Genomic DNA, 17,066 nt, shown 5'->3' on the forward strand with positions numbered 1-17,066 from the left:
GTACAATCTGGGTGCTGGGTATGAAGCAGGCTTTATTTCACCCTATAGAAAAAGCAAAAGATGAGTGTGCATGCACGTGTGTGTGTGTGTGTGTGTGTGTGTGTGTGTGTGTGTGTGTTCCCACTTAACACAGATAGAATGCCAACTGGTTTGGGGGAACAGACTCCCTGGCTAATGTCCTGCATTTTAAATTAAAGGGCAGAAGACTCAGAATTTTTGGTTGTGTTACAGAAATTTGAAAATAAATTCAACTGATGGATGACAAAGGAATAATCAACAAAGTAACATGAATGTGCTGTTGGCAAAATAAACAGAGACTGGGTATCACTCTTGTACCATATTTCACCGTCTTTGAGATTGCACTTAGAACCCCAGACACAGCATGCTGATGACAGCAGAACACGGGGAAAACCAACAGCCTTAATGCATTAAATGTTTGTTTTCCATCTAATGTTCTGAGAAGCAAATTTGAAATCTGAAAGTGACCAAATATGATTAAAGGGATAATGATTAACTTCCAAAAGGTAACTAAAGGTTATTTTGCATGGATATCCAAGCAAATCCTGCCTGATCAACATTAACTTGGAATCTGCTACATTATTTGCTCCCTCTTAAGAGCTTTAGGCCTGAAAGAGGTCATCTGGCCCATTTGCCTCATTTTTCAGACAAGAAAATGAATAAATGGTTGTTGGATTTTAACATGAAGCCCAGAGGTTAAGTGATTTGTCCAAATTCAGAGAGAAAAAGTAAGCAGAAAAAATTGGTGGAGTACTAGGGCGTCCTAACTCCAGGTTTCTACACACTCCTCCATCTTTTTAGATACTCTCCCCTTTGGACCCTCTTTATCCAGTGTTGTCTCATCTTTTGAGACCTTGGCAGAAAACATACTCTGTAAATCTAAATTAATTTATGATTATATATAATTTACAGAGTTATTAGAAACCCAGAAAAGAGAGCCATTCTAAATCCACTAAGCCATCTCACTGTACCTTAAATGCATAAGTGTGCTGGAACCAGCTCAAACCAATTGTTAAATTTTCAGTGTGAGCATCTATACCTCAGAAATCTGCAAATAATATAAATCAGGTGTTGATTTATTGTTTTGTTGATTGTCTGGACTTAAGAAAATGATGTAGGAAATGTTAATAAGGCAGATTAGATTCAAAAGTGTGAGTGTATACGGTCCCCTCACACACAAGAGTAGGTTGTTAAACATTTACCAGCACACCCCTGCCTAAGCTTGGTTTGAGCTGTCCTGCTTCCATGTCTAGCCTTGCCCCAATCTGTGATGCCCTCCTTGCTCCTTTCTGCCATCTATAATTCTACCTATCCTTCAAGATGGAACTCAATTCTTGCCTCTTCCATAAAGGTTCCATGACTAGACCACCATATAGAGCCCTCTCCTACCTCTAACACATATTACTGTCCTCCTTCTTTACTACATTTATCTCCTAGAGATAGGGAGTTTCATTCTTGGTATTTGCATCACTAGCCCTCAAGAGAAGCATCTGATACATAACAGGAGATTAATGCTTTAATAATTTCACAAACTGCTACTGACTTAAATTGTTAATTATCTTTTGGGGCACCCATCTTAATGAGAGCACGGCGCAGTGGAAACGGTATTAAATTTGGTCCAGAGGGCTTGGGTTTAATTCTGCTTGGTGCCGCCACTACCTGTATGAGATTGGGGGACTGATTTCCCTTTTCTGGGTCTCAGTTTCCAATTCTGCAAAATGATAGGAAGCAGAAAATTCAGACCAGATGATCTCTAAGGTCTTTCTCCAGCTCCATGATTCTATCTGTTCAGCTGTTTTTAGTTGTATCCAACTCTTTGTGACCCCATTTGGGGTTTTCTTGGTAAAGGTACCAGAGTGGTTTACTATCTTCTTCTCCAGCTCATTTTAACAAATGGGGAAACTGAGGCAAACAAGGTTAAGCAACTTGCCCAGGGTCACACAGCTAGAAGTGTCTTAGGCCAGATTTGAGCTCAGGAAGGTAAGTCTTCCTGACTCTAGGCACAGTGTTCTATGAAGTATGGCACCGCCTATATGCTCATGATTCTACAGCCAACCTTTATTGTGTGACTTCTGGTGAAACAGTGTCAAACTTAACATGCTAAATCTCCCTGAGGGCAGGAACTACATTCTATCTTGCATTTACTATGTTTCAAGTGCAATGGATAAAGCCCTGGGCTTGGGAGTCAGGAAGACTCATCTTCATGAGTTCAAATCTGGCCTCAGAAACTTACTAGCTGTGTGACCCTGGGCAAGATACTTAAACCTACTGGCCTCATTTTCCTCATCTGTAAAATGAACTGGAGAAAGAAATAGCAAACTGCTCCAGAATCTTTGCCAAGAAAACCCCAAATAGGGTCACAAAGAGTCAGACACAGCTGAACAACAACAAAAGTGTTTCAAGCATTGTGCTAAGTTCTGGGAACATAAATAGAGGCTCATATTAACTGGGGGAGATGATACAGATAAAAGGGTAGGTGGTAAGGTCAAATGACAATGCCTGAGGGTCTAGAGGGCATAGTGACAAGGGAGCTGGTAAGACCCACTGATACTCCATCTTATCTGGAAGATTAGAGTTGGTGAGTTTCTGCTCATTCAAGCAGTATGACCAGACATGGCCACCTAGCAAGGAGGTTGGGGCTGGAGGTGCCCATTGCACCGCCATTAGTTGGAATAGAGTAGGGGATACTAGGCTTTCTCCCTGAGGTAGGAATGGAAATAGGGAAAAAGAAGGGAACACTAGTGGGAAGTTTTTTTGGGGGGAAGGGTATCCTGATGAGCTTACCAGATAGGATTTGGGCTGGGAAAGCTGTATGCAGCATGGGAGTCCCAATACCCTCCGAAACCAGGTAGACACTGAGACTCAAAAAAAAAAAATGACTTGGCCAAGACCTTACAGCTATTTAGTAGCCAAGCTTGGATAGAAACCCAGATTTCCCAAACCCCATTCATCCCACTATGTCACCTATTTGATTTACTTGTCACCCTCAGCCCTTAGTTAGTTTTAAATAACAATACATCAGTGGAGGAAAAAAAAAGCTGCCCTCTTGCTGGATCAGTCCTACTTAGAGGATATTTTTTCTGAATGAACTGAGTAGCAGAGACTGTGCATAGCACACTAGGCTTCAGCTAGTTTTAAAAATATGGATACTGCTCCAAGTAGCTTTTAACATGCTTGGAAATATTCTTCCACGTTTTCAAAAAACGTGCACACCAAGAAGAGAAGTGTAAATCAGTCCAGAGAAGCCTGCAGTGATGTCCTTGAAATCCCGCTGAAGGAGAAATGAAGGCATTGTCATTTTCTGCTCTTGTCCACAGATTCCCATAATTGCTTGGTGTGAGAACCTGGCTGCACGTCCAGGCCCATCCATCATCTTGCCATCTTTGGGTGGCATGCGGTAGATAGGCAAATGTCGACCTCTTCATTCTACCTCGTTAGCAGTTCCAAAATGACAATGTCATAATAATGAGGGGGACTTAAAATAACCACATTTACGTCAGCTCAGAATTTCTGAGAAGGATGAATGTTGCACACATTAAGAGAAACCACTCTGAGGTAAATACTAAAAAATAACAGAAATTCAAAGATAGTTTAACTTTTTTTTTTAAAGGATTAGAAAAAGACAGTTAAGTTAAAGGTGTGGCCAGAGTGCTGGATTTGGAATGAGGAAGATCTAAATTGAAATTCTGCCTTCCTCAAGTACTTAATAGCTTTGCAACCCTGGGCAAGTCACTTAATCTCTTTAGATCTGTTTCCTCATTTGTAAAGTGGGAATGGGGCAGCTAGAGGTGCAGTAAATATGGCATTGGCCCTGGAATCAGGAGGACCTAAGTTCAAATCCAGCCTCACACATTTACTAGTTTGTGTGACTCTGAACAAGTTACTTAACCCTGATTGCCTGAAGTAAATTAAAAAAAAAATAAAATGGGGATAAAATGCCACCTACATCCCAAGGTGTTAATGAGGATCCAGTGAGCAAGCATATGCAAAGTATTTTACAAATGTTAAAGCACTCAACAAATATTAAAAGAATGAGAAATGAAGATTTATCAAAAATACCAAATCGACAGGTTATCCAAAAGGAGTCAACTACTTGGATCTCACTAATTCAAGCCTAGTTCTGCCATTTATTACTACTTTTTCGGTGACACTGGACAAACCACAACACTTGTCTAACTAAGCCTTGATTTTCTTACTTTTGGGAGCAGATGAACTCTCAGGTCTGTTGTGGCTCTAAATTTATAATCCTCAGTACACACACACACACACACACACACACAAAATGGATGCTGAAGAAATAGGGGGCTTAGGACTTAAATGAGGCTGATCAGCTGTCTACAAAGTTCAGAAGATCAACTTCTCTTGAATAAGTGCTCAGCCCTCCACTTCCCGAAAAGACCACTCCAACTACAATTTCCTTATCCTGTATAGACCTAGATCTCAGATCAAGGTAATGAATTCAACTACCTCCCAGCAGAAACAAAGACAGGAAATGAATGTGATTTCATTGATCCCCCTGACACAGATATCAAGTAGTTTTGTTAAACATTTGGTGGCCTCAAGTGACTTTGCTAAACCCTATGAAGTGAGCACTCCAATTTTTCCATTTTCATTCTCAGTTGACAACCTCTAACAATCAATCCCAGCTTCACTCCCTTTCCTGATTTCCTTTTTTTTTTTTTTTTGAAACAGCCACTCAGACCCATTTTCAAAGCTCAATGCATAATGCAAGTACCTGATTAGTCACCTTGCCTCTCATAACAAGTCACACTGAATCAAAGACAGACTAAGTGAAGCCCAAGAGCATCAAATATAGTCCTCCAGGTTAAATCTACCTGAGAGTTTCTGTCTAAAACTCTCTTTTGCGGGGATAGCAACTTACTACGGCAAGCCTCCCTCCAAGGCAAACTAAATGAGATCATCTGTGAAAAGTAGCCTTAAATGAAATGAAACATCTCTTTTCTAGAAGATGATGTGAAAAGTCATCATGGGACAAAAGTACCGCAACACTGACTGAGGGGACTCTGGCTCCTTCACTGTTTATTCAAAATGGTAGGATTTAAGGTGGGAACAGGAGGCAATACATGCTTTTGTGGCATTATTTGAATCACACCAGAAGGTCCCACAAGCCAAAACTTCCCCACATGCCTAGGAGCTCCAGTGCCTGGAATTGTTTCCATTAGATAACCATTCTTTTGGGTGTGTCTTTTAAATGTGCATCAGGTATAACTTATGTCAAAATGCTTGCCCTCTCAATGAGGGGGGAGGAAGAAAACTGAAGTTTTAAGAAACGAATGCTAAAAATCACTTTACATGTAATTGAGGGAAAATATAACGTTAACTAAAAATAAATAAAGTGTGTATGCCTTTATAATTACTAAGGTAATGATGATTTCTGTGCTTTTCCTTCTCCTGGGAGGTTTACGTGCAGCATGGTTATAGGCTCTGGGGAAGGGTGGGGCAGAGCTGAAAGAAAATTAAAGGTATCCAAAGGAGAGAAAAGAGCCAAAAAAAAGGATCTGAAAGATTCAAGTTGCCATTGTTACAATGTTGCAAGCCCAGTCAGGGCACCTCTCTTTAACTCTGACAATGTTTCCCAGAAAACACATGGCTCATGTTTGGCCCCTGTGAGTTGTAGGAGCCATTACGGATTCCCTAGACCCAGACACCAAAACCTCTTGCACTTACTTCATGGGTTTGAACAGTGCTTGCCCATAATTCTGGAATGTCATGATGAGTTTTAGTTGAGTTCCCCCAGACTTCATTGCTGTAGAAGAGGAAAGGAAAAAAAAAACACATAAATTTTATCCTACAGATAGTATGATAATTAACCGTTTCATTTATATTTAATAGTAACAAAAACAATAGCTAACATTTATATAACACTCTAAGGTTGGCAAAGCATTTTTCAAATATTCCATTTGATCCTTATAAGAAGCCTGGGAGGCAGATAATAGCTAGTAATAAAAGCTAAGGTAGTGCTTACAATGTGCCAGGCACTGTGCTAAGTGCTTTATAATATTATCTCATTCGATACTCACAACCACCATGGGAGGTAAGTGCTTTAATTATCCCCATTTGACCCTGGAAGAAACTGAGGCAAGTGGAGGTTAAGTGATTTGACCAGGGTCCCATAGCTAGTAAGGGTCTGAAGCAGGATTTGAATGCAGGTCTTCCTGATTCCAACTCCAGCACTTGATAGTGACTTCACCACCTTGCTACCTCAGTGACTGTAGAAAAACTGGCCCGTATTTTTCCTGTGTGGGATAGAAAGCTCTCATTCTCACATAATATGGATTTCTCTTCAGCTAATTCTCTGTATTTCTTATAGACTGTAGACACACTGCACACAGGATACAGTTCTTTGATTGTACAGGTAACACCAGACTAACTCTTGACTCTAGAATGTTTCAACCCAGAGAGGAGAGTGGTTCACTTTTGGTGGGGGGGAAAGGGGTGCTTAGGTAAGCACTCTGGAACTGTACTTGACAAGTCAGGCGGAAGTGAAGCTCATTCTCCCAGACCTCAGTTGTATTGTTTGACATTTAAGCAGAATAAGAGAAGATAAGACCCAGTGACCTAGCTATTTCATGATCCCCTACAAAGGTCTGAGTCTGAAAATCTCATGAAAAGATGGAATAAACATCCATTCTGACCTTAATTTCTAAGCAGTGAGGGAATTCAGTGAATTTAGATGCTGATGGGAGAGACAGTAATGAAAGAAGAAAAGAGGGCAAGGAGGTGATTTAGTTGAATGAGGTTTGGATCTCAAGTCCAAGTGGCTGAGTTCAAATCTTGGCTCTGACATTGACTACCTCTGTGACCTTGGATAAGTCACTGAACCTTAGTTTCCTCTTCTGTAAAATGAAAGAATTGGAGTAACGGCCTCAAAGGTCCCTTCTGGATCTAAAAATTTAATACTATGATTCTAAGGTAATAAATTCCTTCTTAAAATTAGTTGGTTGGGTGGCACACAGATTGTGCCATCTTTTAAGACAGGCATAGGGTGACGCCTAAGGAAATGTCACTGTTCACCGACCACTCCACTTCTCCAATCCCTAATATTTGTATCAAGATGAAAATACATTACAATAAATATCCAGACCCCACTTTGGCAGGAGAAAGATCATTAAAATAATAATAATAACAGTTTACAATAAGCTATTACTTGCATATGTTGTTGTTGTTGAGTTTTTTCAGTTGTGCTCAAGTCTTCGTGACCCCATTTGGGGTTTTCTTGACAAAGATACTAGAGTGGTTTGCCATTTCCCTCTCTATCTCATTTTATGGATGAGGAAACGGAGGCAAACAAGGTCAAATGACCTGCCCAGGGTCACACAGACACATAAGTGTCTGGGGACAGATTCGAACTCATGAGGATGAGTCTTCCCAATTCCATGCCCAGTGCACTATCCACTGCACCACCTTGCTGCCTATTACTTGTGTATAGTAGCACTAAATAAATGCTTTTTGATTTAGGGTAGTTATACAAAGCTCAAAGCTTACATCCACTTTATGACCAGCTAGGTAGGGCACTAGATAGGGTGCTGCCTCTGGAGTCAGGAAGATGACATTAAATCTGGCCTCAGACACTTACTAGCCGTGTGACCCTGGGCAAGTCCCTTAGCTTCTATTTTCCTCAGCTTCCTCCACTGTAAGATGGAGATAATAATAGCACCTATCTCCTAAAGCACTAAGCACAGTGTCTGACACATAGTAGGCGCTCTATCGATGCTTATTCCCTTCCCTTTTCTTTATCTCCTTTGTTCCTCTCCATGACACTGTGGGGTCACTGGTGTCATATGCGCATAATCATCTCAGTTTGAGAGTTGAGGTAACTGAGTCCTAGACAAGTAAAGCAACTCCTCCGAGGTCGCATGGCTACATAAGTTCCACCTACGAGTATGCATGGGAATCACAGGACCACTAATCTCTTTCCTCAGCCTTTCAGATTTCTCCTCTAATATCTTTTTCCCAAGTGAAGCTGATAAACTGATTGTACATTTACAAGGACAGCTGGGTGGTGCAGGGGATAGAGCGCTTGCCCTAGAGGGACCTGAATTCAAGTGTGACCTCAAACCCTTCCTAGCTATGTGACCCTGGGCGAGTCGCTTGACCTTGTTGGCCTCAGTTTCTTCATCTGTAAAATGAGCTGGAGAAGGAAATGGCAAACCACTCTAGCATCTTTGCCAAGAAAACCCCAAATAGGGTCACAAAGAATCAGACACAACTGAACAATATATTTATAAACCTCAGATTATAGAGGCATGGTTTTAGATCTGAAAGAGATGGGGTCCAGATCATAGGAACATGGATCTAGAGCTGGAAGGGATATTATCCTTACTACTCATAATAACAACTAGAATTTATATGGCATTTTATGGTTTGCAAAGCACTTTTCGCATCATCTCAGTTTAACCTCATAATGACCCTGAGAAGTAGATGCTATTATCATCACTCCAATTTAAAGATGAAGAAGCTGAGCCTGAGAAAGGTTAAATTAATTGACCAACACCACCAATGTAATAAGTGCCTGAGGCAGCATTTGAACTCAGGTCCTCCTGACTCAAAGTCCAACCCTCTATGCACTGACCAGTCAGTTGATTAGAGGTCATCTAACCCAACTCTCTCATTTTATAGATTAGAAAACAGAGACCCAGAGAGGTGAGATGCTTTTCACAAGTCATGTAAGTCGCAGAGCTGTCTTATAAACCAACCCTAGGCTGTCCTCTATCTCCAAAGACAGCAAACAATCTTTCTACTATAGTTACTCATTAGCCCATTCCCACCCCAGCCCCAAATGGAACTGCTTCTGTCTCCCCCATCAGCCACCTGCCTACTCACTGCCAAACAGCCAGGAGCCCCTGTTCTCCATAAAGCAGGGTAACTGCTCTAGTTCACAGAGACACAAGTCAATGTTTGGTGTTTTCTGTTTGATGCTTTTTGTCTGAGGCAATGAGAACCCTGGAAATGCAACTAAGCCAGCTCAGATGACAGTGCCGTAAATGTGTGGTCCAGAAGAAAAATGCTGATGGATAAATGCTTATGGTGAAGTGGAGAACCAAATCAATGATCCAGGTACATCAGGCCAAGAAGTCATCTTTGCCTGAAGGTTTAGGAAAAGACCTGTTGGTTAACAGGGCAGTAGAAGAAGCAATAGCCTATGAGCCAGACTTTTATAACTAGAACCAAATGGATCTTTTAGCCCTTCTCCTCTCATTTTTGTGGACACAGAAACAAAAGTCCAGAGTGGCGGTGGGAAGTGATTTGTCCAAGGTCAAATAGCCTGGCTTCCTCATCTGTAAAAAGGAGAAGGCTGAGTGAGGCCAACTTTGTGGCAGTTATTTTCTAGCTCAAACAGTCTACCATTCTATTGTCTGAATGAAGGAGGCAGCCGTGGAGTTCTTATTTGTTCTGTTCTGGTTTCACTTTGTTTCAGATCGTGACTATTGCTAGAGTTCCCTTATTCACTCACCTGGGGGAGGCAGATACTGGGTTAGAGGCAGACAATGGGAATGCCCACATCTTTGAAAGATGCTGCTTTTTCCCAACAGCAGATGGGCATTTGCTTCAGGAATAAAGGGAGAGCAGAGATTTCCCATTTTATCATGTGTAGATTCATTTAGCAAATATTTGCTGAGCACCTACTATGTAACATTGATATAAATTTGTTTCTAGTTTTTGCCTCTGAGGTCAAGCAAACAAAACTAATTGCTCTTCCACTTGATAGCCCTTAAAATACTTGGGGGGGAAAAGAGTGAGTCCCTACTATGTCTTCTCTTCTTCAAAGCTCCAAAACTCCCTAATTCCTTCAACTGATTCTCATAAGATATGACCTGAAGGTCCTTCACCATCCTGGTCACCCTTCTTTGGATAGTCTCCAGCTCATCAGTGCCCTCCCTAAAATGTGGTTCCTAGAACAGAATACAATGCGCCAGATGCTGCCAGACCACAGCAGAAATCAAACTACCACCTTCCTTATTCCAGGATTCCATGTCTCTCTTCAGGTAGCTTAAGATTTCATTAGCTTGATAAACATAATGACCAACAAATAGGCAGGCAGCTAGGGGGCTCAGTGCATAGAGCGCTGGGCCCTGAGTCAGGAAGAACAGGGATACTTACTATGTCACCTCGGACATTAACTTTTGTTTATATTAATACAATGGAGAAGGAAATGCAAACCACTCCAGCATCTTCGGCAAGAAAAACCCATGGACAATATTGGCATGCTACGGTCCACAGAGTCATGAAGAGTCGGACAAGGCTGAACAACAATAATAAACAAGCAGATAGGTGCTGGACTCAAGCAGATTGTGGCATACATTTTTGGACATGACCAAAGTGAGGATTTGGTTTTTGCTTCATTATGCCTATTTGTTACCTAGGTTTTCTTTTTCTTTTTTCTTTTCTGTTGGGGAGGGGAAGGGAGAAATGACCTGAGAGGAAGAGGGAAGTTAGGGATACACTTGCTCTCTTCCAAAAAACAGCAAAAAAAAAGAACAAAACGTTGGTCACTGAAGCATTTACCAAAAAAAAAAAATCCACATCAGAGAAAAGTAAGATGACTGCAAGGAATCACAGACAATCAGGATAGCTTTGAAAGTTACATGCTGAATTTCTTATGCTTTAAAAGAAACAGCAAGTCTTTCATAAAAGAGATGTGAGATCTTATATATATCTCTCTTTTGTTCTACTACATATGGAAACTCTTACTTTATTTGGAATTTGTCACATTCAGAATGTAAAAAGTCAGAATTCAGAATAAACATTCAGAATAAAAGTGTGTAAAGACTGTATTATTTTTCTTGACTACCATATTATCCGGATGACCCATATTGAGGGTTCAAGTCCATTAACACTTTCTCTCCCCTTCCCCACTCCTCCATGTTACTCCAATCTTTGTAGAAAAAAATCTTTCTAGAAGAAGCACAATACAGCGGAAAGAGTACTAGATTGGGAGTTAGAGGACTTGGTTTAAAATCCAAACTCTTCTGCTCTTCTTTGTATGACCTTGATTAGATTTTCTTACTGTTTTAAAATGATTAATTAAGTACCTTTGATTGAGTCTTACTAGGTGCTAAGCCCCAGGCCCAAACCCCTACAAGGTGCTAAGCCTATGTGGGTGTGAATTGGTAACTAAGGCGGGGCTCCAGGTGGGGCCAATGAAGGGAGGTGCTAACACCAGAGCCAATAGAAGGAGCCTAAGTTCTGGTCGTGCTTGATGATGTCCGAAACTGCATAAAAAGGGAAGACAGAGCTATTTGCTTAGGGCTCTCACTCTTGGTGTCCTGCTGATGTAGAGACTCCAGGCAGCTGTAGCTAAGAGCCCTCCAGCTTGTAAACCGGATGTTGGGACTTTGTTAAACTCTGGTAACTATGCACTGAGATTTGAATCAGACAAGGTCTGCCTGTTGATGTTTGTAATTTGTATTTGCTCTGAAGTTCAGGGTGCTGGCTTTCCCCCTGAACTAAGTGAATGGTTATTTGTATGCTGGATTAAAGTAAGATTGTCAACCCCTTAACATTGCTTTCCTTGGTAAAGCAGATCAAAAGAGCCTGGGCTTGCAGCGTTCTGTGAGCTGGTTGTTGTTGGTTTTATACCCCCACAGCAGCTGCTAGCCGGATTGTTGAAACAACTTAACTTCCTGGGGCCCTGGTTTCCTTATCTGTAAAATGTGGGAACTGGATTAAACTGCCTCTAAGATCTTTTCCAGTTTTAAATCTTATGATCCTGCCCGATATGTTTAAAGACAGTCCAACCAACTATACCTTTGTCGTTGTTATTCAGTCATTTTTCAGTTGTGTCTGACCCTCTTTGACCCCGTTTGGAGTTTTCTTGGCAAAGATACTGGAGTGATTTGCACTTTCCTCTCCAACTGTACCTTATGGTGGTCTTATCCACAATCAAATATGACTGTTTTGTTATTGTCATTCTTTATTTTTGAAGAGGACCAATGGGTGATGTCTTGACTTGTATGTGAATTGGATTTAAATGAGGCACAGTTGTATAAAGTTATCAGCCTTACTCTTTCTTCCTGAGTCATCAAAGTCCAGTGGCAAGACAAAAGTCAGGGCCACTGGTGATGGCCCACGATGCAACGGATGGCCTACTTCAAGGCCATTGGAACAAATTGTTCTCATCTGCCCATTCTGCTGAGGGAAGTCTTCACTTGCTTGGGGTAGGCATTCCTCTAACTCACCAGTGGTTCTGAGGCTTGTCAGTTACCTTCAATCTAGTTTAGCCCATCTGCCAGGATGATTTTATTGGAGTATGGCCATTGCACATGCTACAGCTGGTGAGAGTTGGTTATGGGTGGACATGCAAAGGTGGATGAGCAGCCCTGAAAAGGACTTGGCAAACCCTCACACAAAAGGTGCTGATGCTTTTACACTTACTACTTGTAAGACCCTGGGTAAGTCACTTAACATCTTGAGCCTTAGTTTTCTCACCAATAAAATGAGGCAATTGGATTAGATTGTCTATAAGATCTTTTCCAGCTCAGAATCCTGCCCCATATACTTTAAGACAGTCCATCCCACCATAGCTTAGGAGGGTCTTATCCAAAATCAAACACGGCTGCTGTTTATTTGATAATTCACTGTAGTTGTTGATAATTCATAACAGATTTTTTTTTCCTTAGGGAAGTCCTATTGCTTCTCAGCCTTGCTGGGTCAAAAAGAAGATAAGGAGTTTTTGAGATTGTCCCTTAGTTGTGTTGGGTAGGCTCTGGCTAGTCTTAACTAGTATTTATTCCTCTCAAACCATTCCTACAATAACATGTTTACTAACAGATGATTTGGCATTTTTAACTATAATTTTCATTTTCCATATGCCAGGAAAAGTGTAATTGAAATGAACATTAGACACGAGTAAAGCAGTTCAGTAGGGCTTTCACAGAACATCGGTATTTTCCACACCCTTTAAAATGCTAAGTTGGCCATCTTTATATGCCCAGAGCAGATGGCTACGTAGGAAGACAGAGGCTACAGATGGTATTCAATGACTGGACTAGTCTCTTAGCCAGGGTGGAAGGCTACATAATACAGTGATAGAATTAGCAAAACTTGGCTCTCCAAGGTACTTCATCAACTTCAGTAGCCCCTCATTTCAAAAAGTCCAAACTCCCTAACCTGGCATCAAATGACCCTTCAATTTGTTGGCAAACTGCCTTTCTGACCTTATCTCTCACCACCATTCTACATGAGCATTCTGGTTCAATTGGACTGGACTATTCACTGGTCACTAGTACTTTGGACTCTCTACTCTTCGTGGCTTCGTTCTCATGCCTGAAATGTTCTCCCCATTCTGGGCCTTGGGCTGGTCACTTAAACTCTCCATGTATTTGTTTCCTCGCTTGTAAAATGACATTTAAGTTCTTATCTGTGAGTCTAGGACCCCTTGGGCCATTCCCAATCTCTCGTAATGCCCAGTCATGTGACATAGCAAAGGATAGCAGTAGAAAACATGATAAGGAAGAATAAAGTAATTCAAAATTCAGTATGTGGCTCAAGATGAAAAGAAGGTACAATTATTCATGAACTGAGGGTGAAGAAGAAAAAGGAACACATTCATGGTGGTTGTTGTCGTCATCATTCAGTTGTGTCTGAACGTGATCCATTTGGGATTTTCTTAGCAAAGATACTGAAGTGGTTTGCCATTTCCTTCTCCAGCTCATTTTACAGATGAGGAAACTGAGGAAAACAGAGTTATATGACTTGCTCAGGGTCACATAGCTAATAAGTGTCTGAAGCCACATTTGAACTCAGATCTCCTGGACTACAGGCCTGGTGCTCTATCCACCGCACCACCTAGTGGCCCCACATAGTCAGCTAGGGCCATCTCTAATGGGAGATAGAATATGCCCCCAGTATGAAGTAAGCTCCTTGAGGGCAGGGCTGCCTTCAGTATTTTGTCTTGTCTTTACATCCTCAGTGCCAGACAATGTACCTGGAGGAGGTACTTAATACACGTTTGTTAAATAGCTACATGGTGCTTACTATGTGTTAGGGCACTGTGCTAAGGACTTTACAATGATCTCATCTGATCCTCACAAAATTTACAGATGAGGAAACTGAGGTGAACAGGGGCTATGTACTATTACTAATAACTAACATATATATGTATACACACACACACACACACACACACATATATATATATATATATATATATATATATATATATATACACTTACGATGTGGCAGGCACTGAGCTAAGCACTTTATAATTATTATCTTAATTGATCCTCACATCAATCCTGGGAGGTAGGTGTCATTATGTTCCCCATTTTACAGATAGGGAAACTGAGGCAAAGAGGGGTTAAGTGACTTGCCTAGGGTCACACAGCTATTAAATATCTGAGACTGGATTTGAACTCAGGTCTTCCTGACTCTAAGCCTCATGCCCCATCCATTGTGCCGCCTAACTGCCTTCCCCTTTTCCCCCAACATTTTTGCCTAGGAGAATCAGCTTACCCTTAAGATGGAGTTTAGATTGGAAAGGAGAGCATGAAACCTGGGAAGGGAATGTGGAAGTAGGCTAAAGGAGAGGCTTATCAACTTCCCCTTACACAAAGATTTTTACCTGGAATCTGTGATCTTTGTTTTTAATCTCTTCGTAACTATTCCAATATAAAAGTTTTCCTTCATAATTTTATTTTATTTCATGCATTTAAAAACATTATTCTGAGAAGAGGTTCATAAGCTGGACCAGAAGGCCAGAGAGAACCATGACATACACAAAAAGGTTAACTAAAATCTCACCTTCTAAAGGAAGCCTTCCCCAACCCCTCTTAATTGTTGTGTCTTCCTCTGTTAATTATTTCCTATTTATCCTATATCTAGGCTTGTTTGTACATATTTGTCTGTTGCCTCCCCATTAGATTGTAAGCTCTTTGAGGGCATGGAACATCTTTTGGCTCTTTTTGTATCCTTGGCACTTAGCACATAGTAGGCACTTAAAAATTGTTTATTGATTGATTGAATCTCTGACTGTGTGTGTGTGTGTGTGTGTGTTCGGGGAGAATGGGGGGGGAAGAGGGCAGTGTTAATGACATGTAAAGAAGCCAATCTCCTCTACCTACTCACTAAAGTACCCAAAGTATGGCTTTGAATGTACCTCTGTTCCTAGGGAATAAGGCTGTTAATAATATAGAATCACGAATCTGAAATACAGCTGGAGAAGTTAGCAAATCCCTTCGTCTTTACAAAAAGCAGCTCTGCCCCTGACTTTTGCATCCTTATTTATTAAACTTTTCTTAAAGTTCTCTCCAAGTAAGTAGGGCAAGACACACACACACACACACACACACACACAAACACACACACACACACACACAGAGTTTAGCTGATTGTAACATTTTTAAGGAATTATCAGGTAATTCCTCATATTAATAAATAATTTGGCAGAGCTTAAATTCATGTGCTAAAGAGTCTTATCTCTCTTATTAGATAAAAGAAAGTGGCATAATTAAACCCCCATTAGATTTCTGCATTTCCTTTTAATAAGCAGGACCAATAGATAGACAACTCTTTAATTATGTGATCCTGGGTCTGTGCTGGTGAGGTCATCAGCTTTTTTTCAATGCTTGTAATCCTTTTTTTAAAAATATAACAAAATATTATGCAAATCTGGTCAGTCTAATTATTCCTCTGGAAGAGAATCCCTTGTGCATGGCTGTTTTACTGACCCTTGTCTTCTACTGCATTACCAGCTTATCCCCAAGGAACAAATAAATAATTAGGAATTAAAGGGCATTAAATAACTCATGGTTAGCAGATACTCCAGAACCAGAAATTCTCCTGAACTAAGCTAACTGTTGCAGTCATTTGCCTTTCATAACACTTTTGGGAGACAGAATTTTTTTTTCATAACTTTGGTTCCACCATTTAAACCAGAGAACTGTGTGGAGAGATGATTTAAGATCAATCAGTAACAAGGCAGGCTTTATGGTTCAGTGGAAAAAAGGGGGTCCTGGGCGATGTGTCTCCAGGTAGATGGAAAGCACTGTGCTCTACTCAGCTACTCCTTCATTTTGTTGTTTTGTTCAGTTGTGTCTGATTTTCTGTGATCCTATTTTGGGGTTTTCTTTGCAAAGGTATTAGAGAGGTTTGCCATTTCCTTCTCTGGCTCATTTTACAGATGAGAAAACTATGGCAAACAGGGTTAAGTGACTTACCCAGGGTCACACAGATAGTAAGTGTCTGAGGTTGGGTTTAACTCAGGAAGAAGAGTCAAGACTCTCACCACTGTGTCACTCAGCTGTCTACTAGCTCATACCAAACATTGCTTTTAACTAAGGACAGGCAGAAAAGCTTTCCTTCTCTCAGTCGGAGATGAGGCTTAAAATGTAAATTCCCCAGGAGAGAGAATACACTGGTTTAAATTCATAGGTATAAATGACTAATGTCCATTTTTTTTCCAATGACAAACTTTGATCAGAAGGAGAGGAGAGAGAACATCAAGCCCTGCAAATAAGGGACTGGGGATAAGGCACAGAGAGAAAGACCAAGATCTTGAGGGTAAGGCCATGTTCAATGCTATATCTTAAGGGAAAATAATCATTGACATCTATATAACCCTTTAAAGTTGACAAAGCTCTTTAAACGCATTATCTCATTTTAGTCTCAGGATGACCTCTGTGAGGTGGGGTCTACTGGAATTATTTGATTTTACAGATGAGGACACCAAGGCTAAGTGATTTGGCTAAGAGATGTGACTTCCAACAACGAGCTGATGCTTCATTCAACTAAAGAACACGACCTGCCTTTGTCTGGCACATCCCAGGAGCTTAATCAAGGTTAACTTGATTGAAAGGATGTTAAAAAGTTAGAGCTGGAAGCGACTTGAGAGGTGATCTATTCTAGCAACTCTTTTGACAGATGAAGAAACTAGGTCAAAATGATACTCTTGGACAAGTGACTTATCCAAGATCACACAGGCAGAAGCAGTCAGAGGTGACATCTGAACTGAGATTCTCTGACTCCCAGACAAGTATTATTTCCACTGCACCATGACTTTTAAGTGTGAAAGTCAAACAAGTACTGAG

At 40.9% G+C, this 17,066-nt stretch overlaps 1 protein-coding gene across 1 annotated transcript in view; it reads right to left on the reverse strand.

Annotated features, from left to right (window-relative positions):
* The window catches only part of FAM20C (FAM20C golgi associated secretory pathway kinase), a 149,620-nt gene that overhangs the window by 105,173 nt on the left and 27,381 nt on the right, over positions 1-17,066 (reverse strand). Inside the window, exon 3 of the mRNA XM_036741366.1 lies at positions 5,707-5,785. Within this exon, the coding sequence (XP_036597261.1) occupies positions 5,707-5,785 (79 nt within the window). The remainder of the gene's footprint in view (positions 1-5,706; positions 5,786-17,066) is intronic.

This window comes from Trichosurus vulpecula, chromosome 1 (genome assembly GCF_011100635.1).
Source record: "Trichosurus vulpecula isolate mTriVul1 chromosome 1, mTriVul1.pri, whole genome shotgun sequence".
Lineage (NCBI taxonomy): Eukaryota > Metazoa > Chordata > Mammalia > Diprotodontia > Phalangeridae > Trichosurus > Trichosurus vulpecula.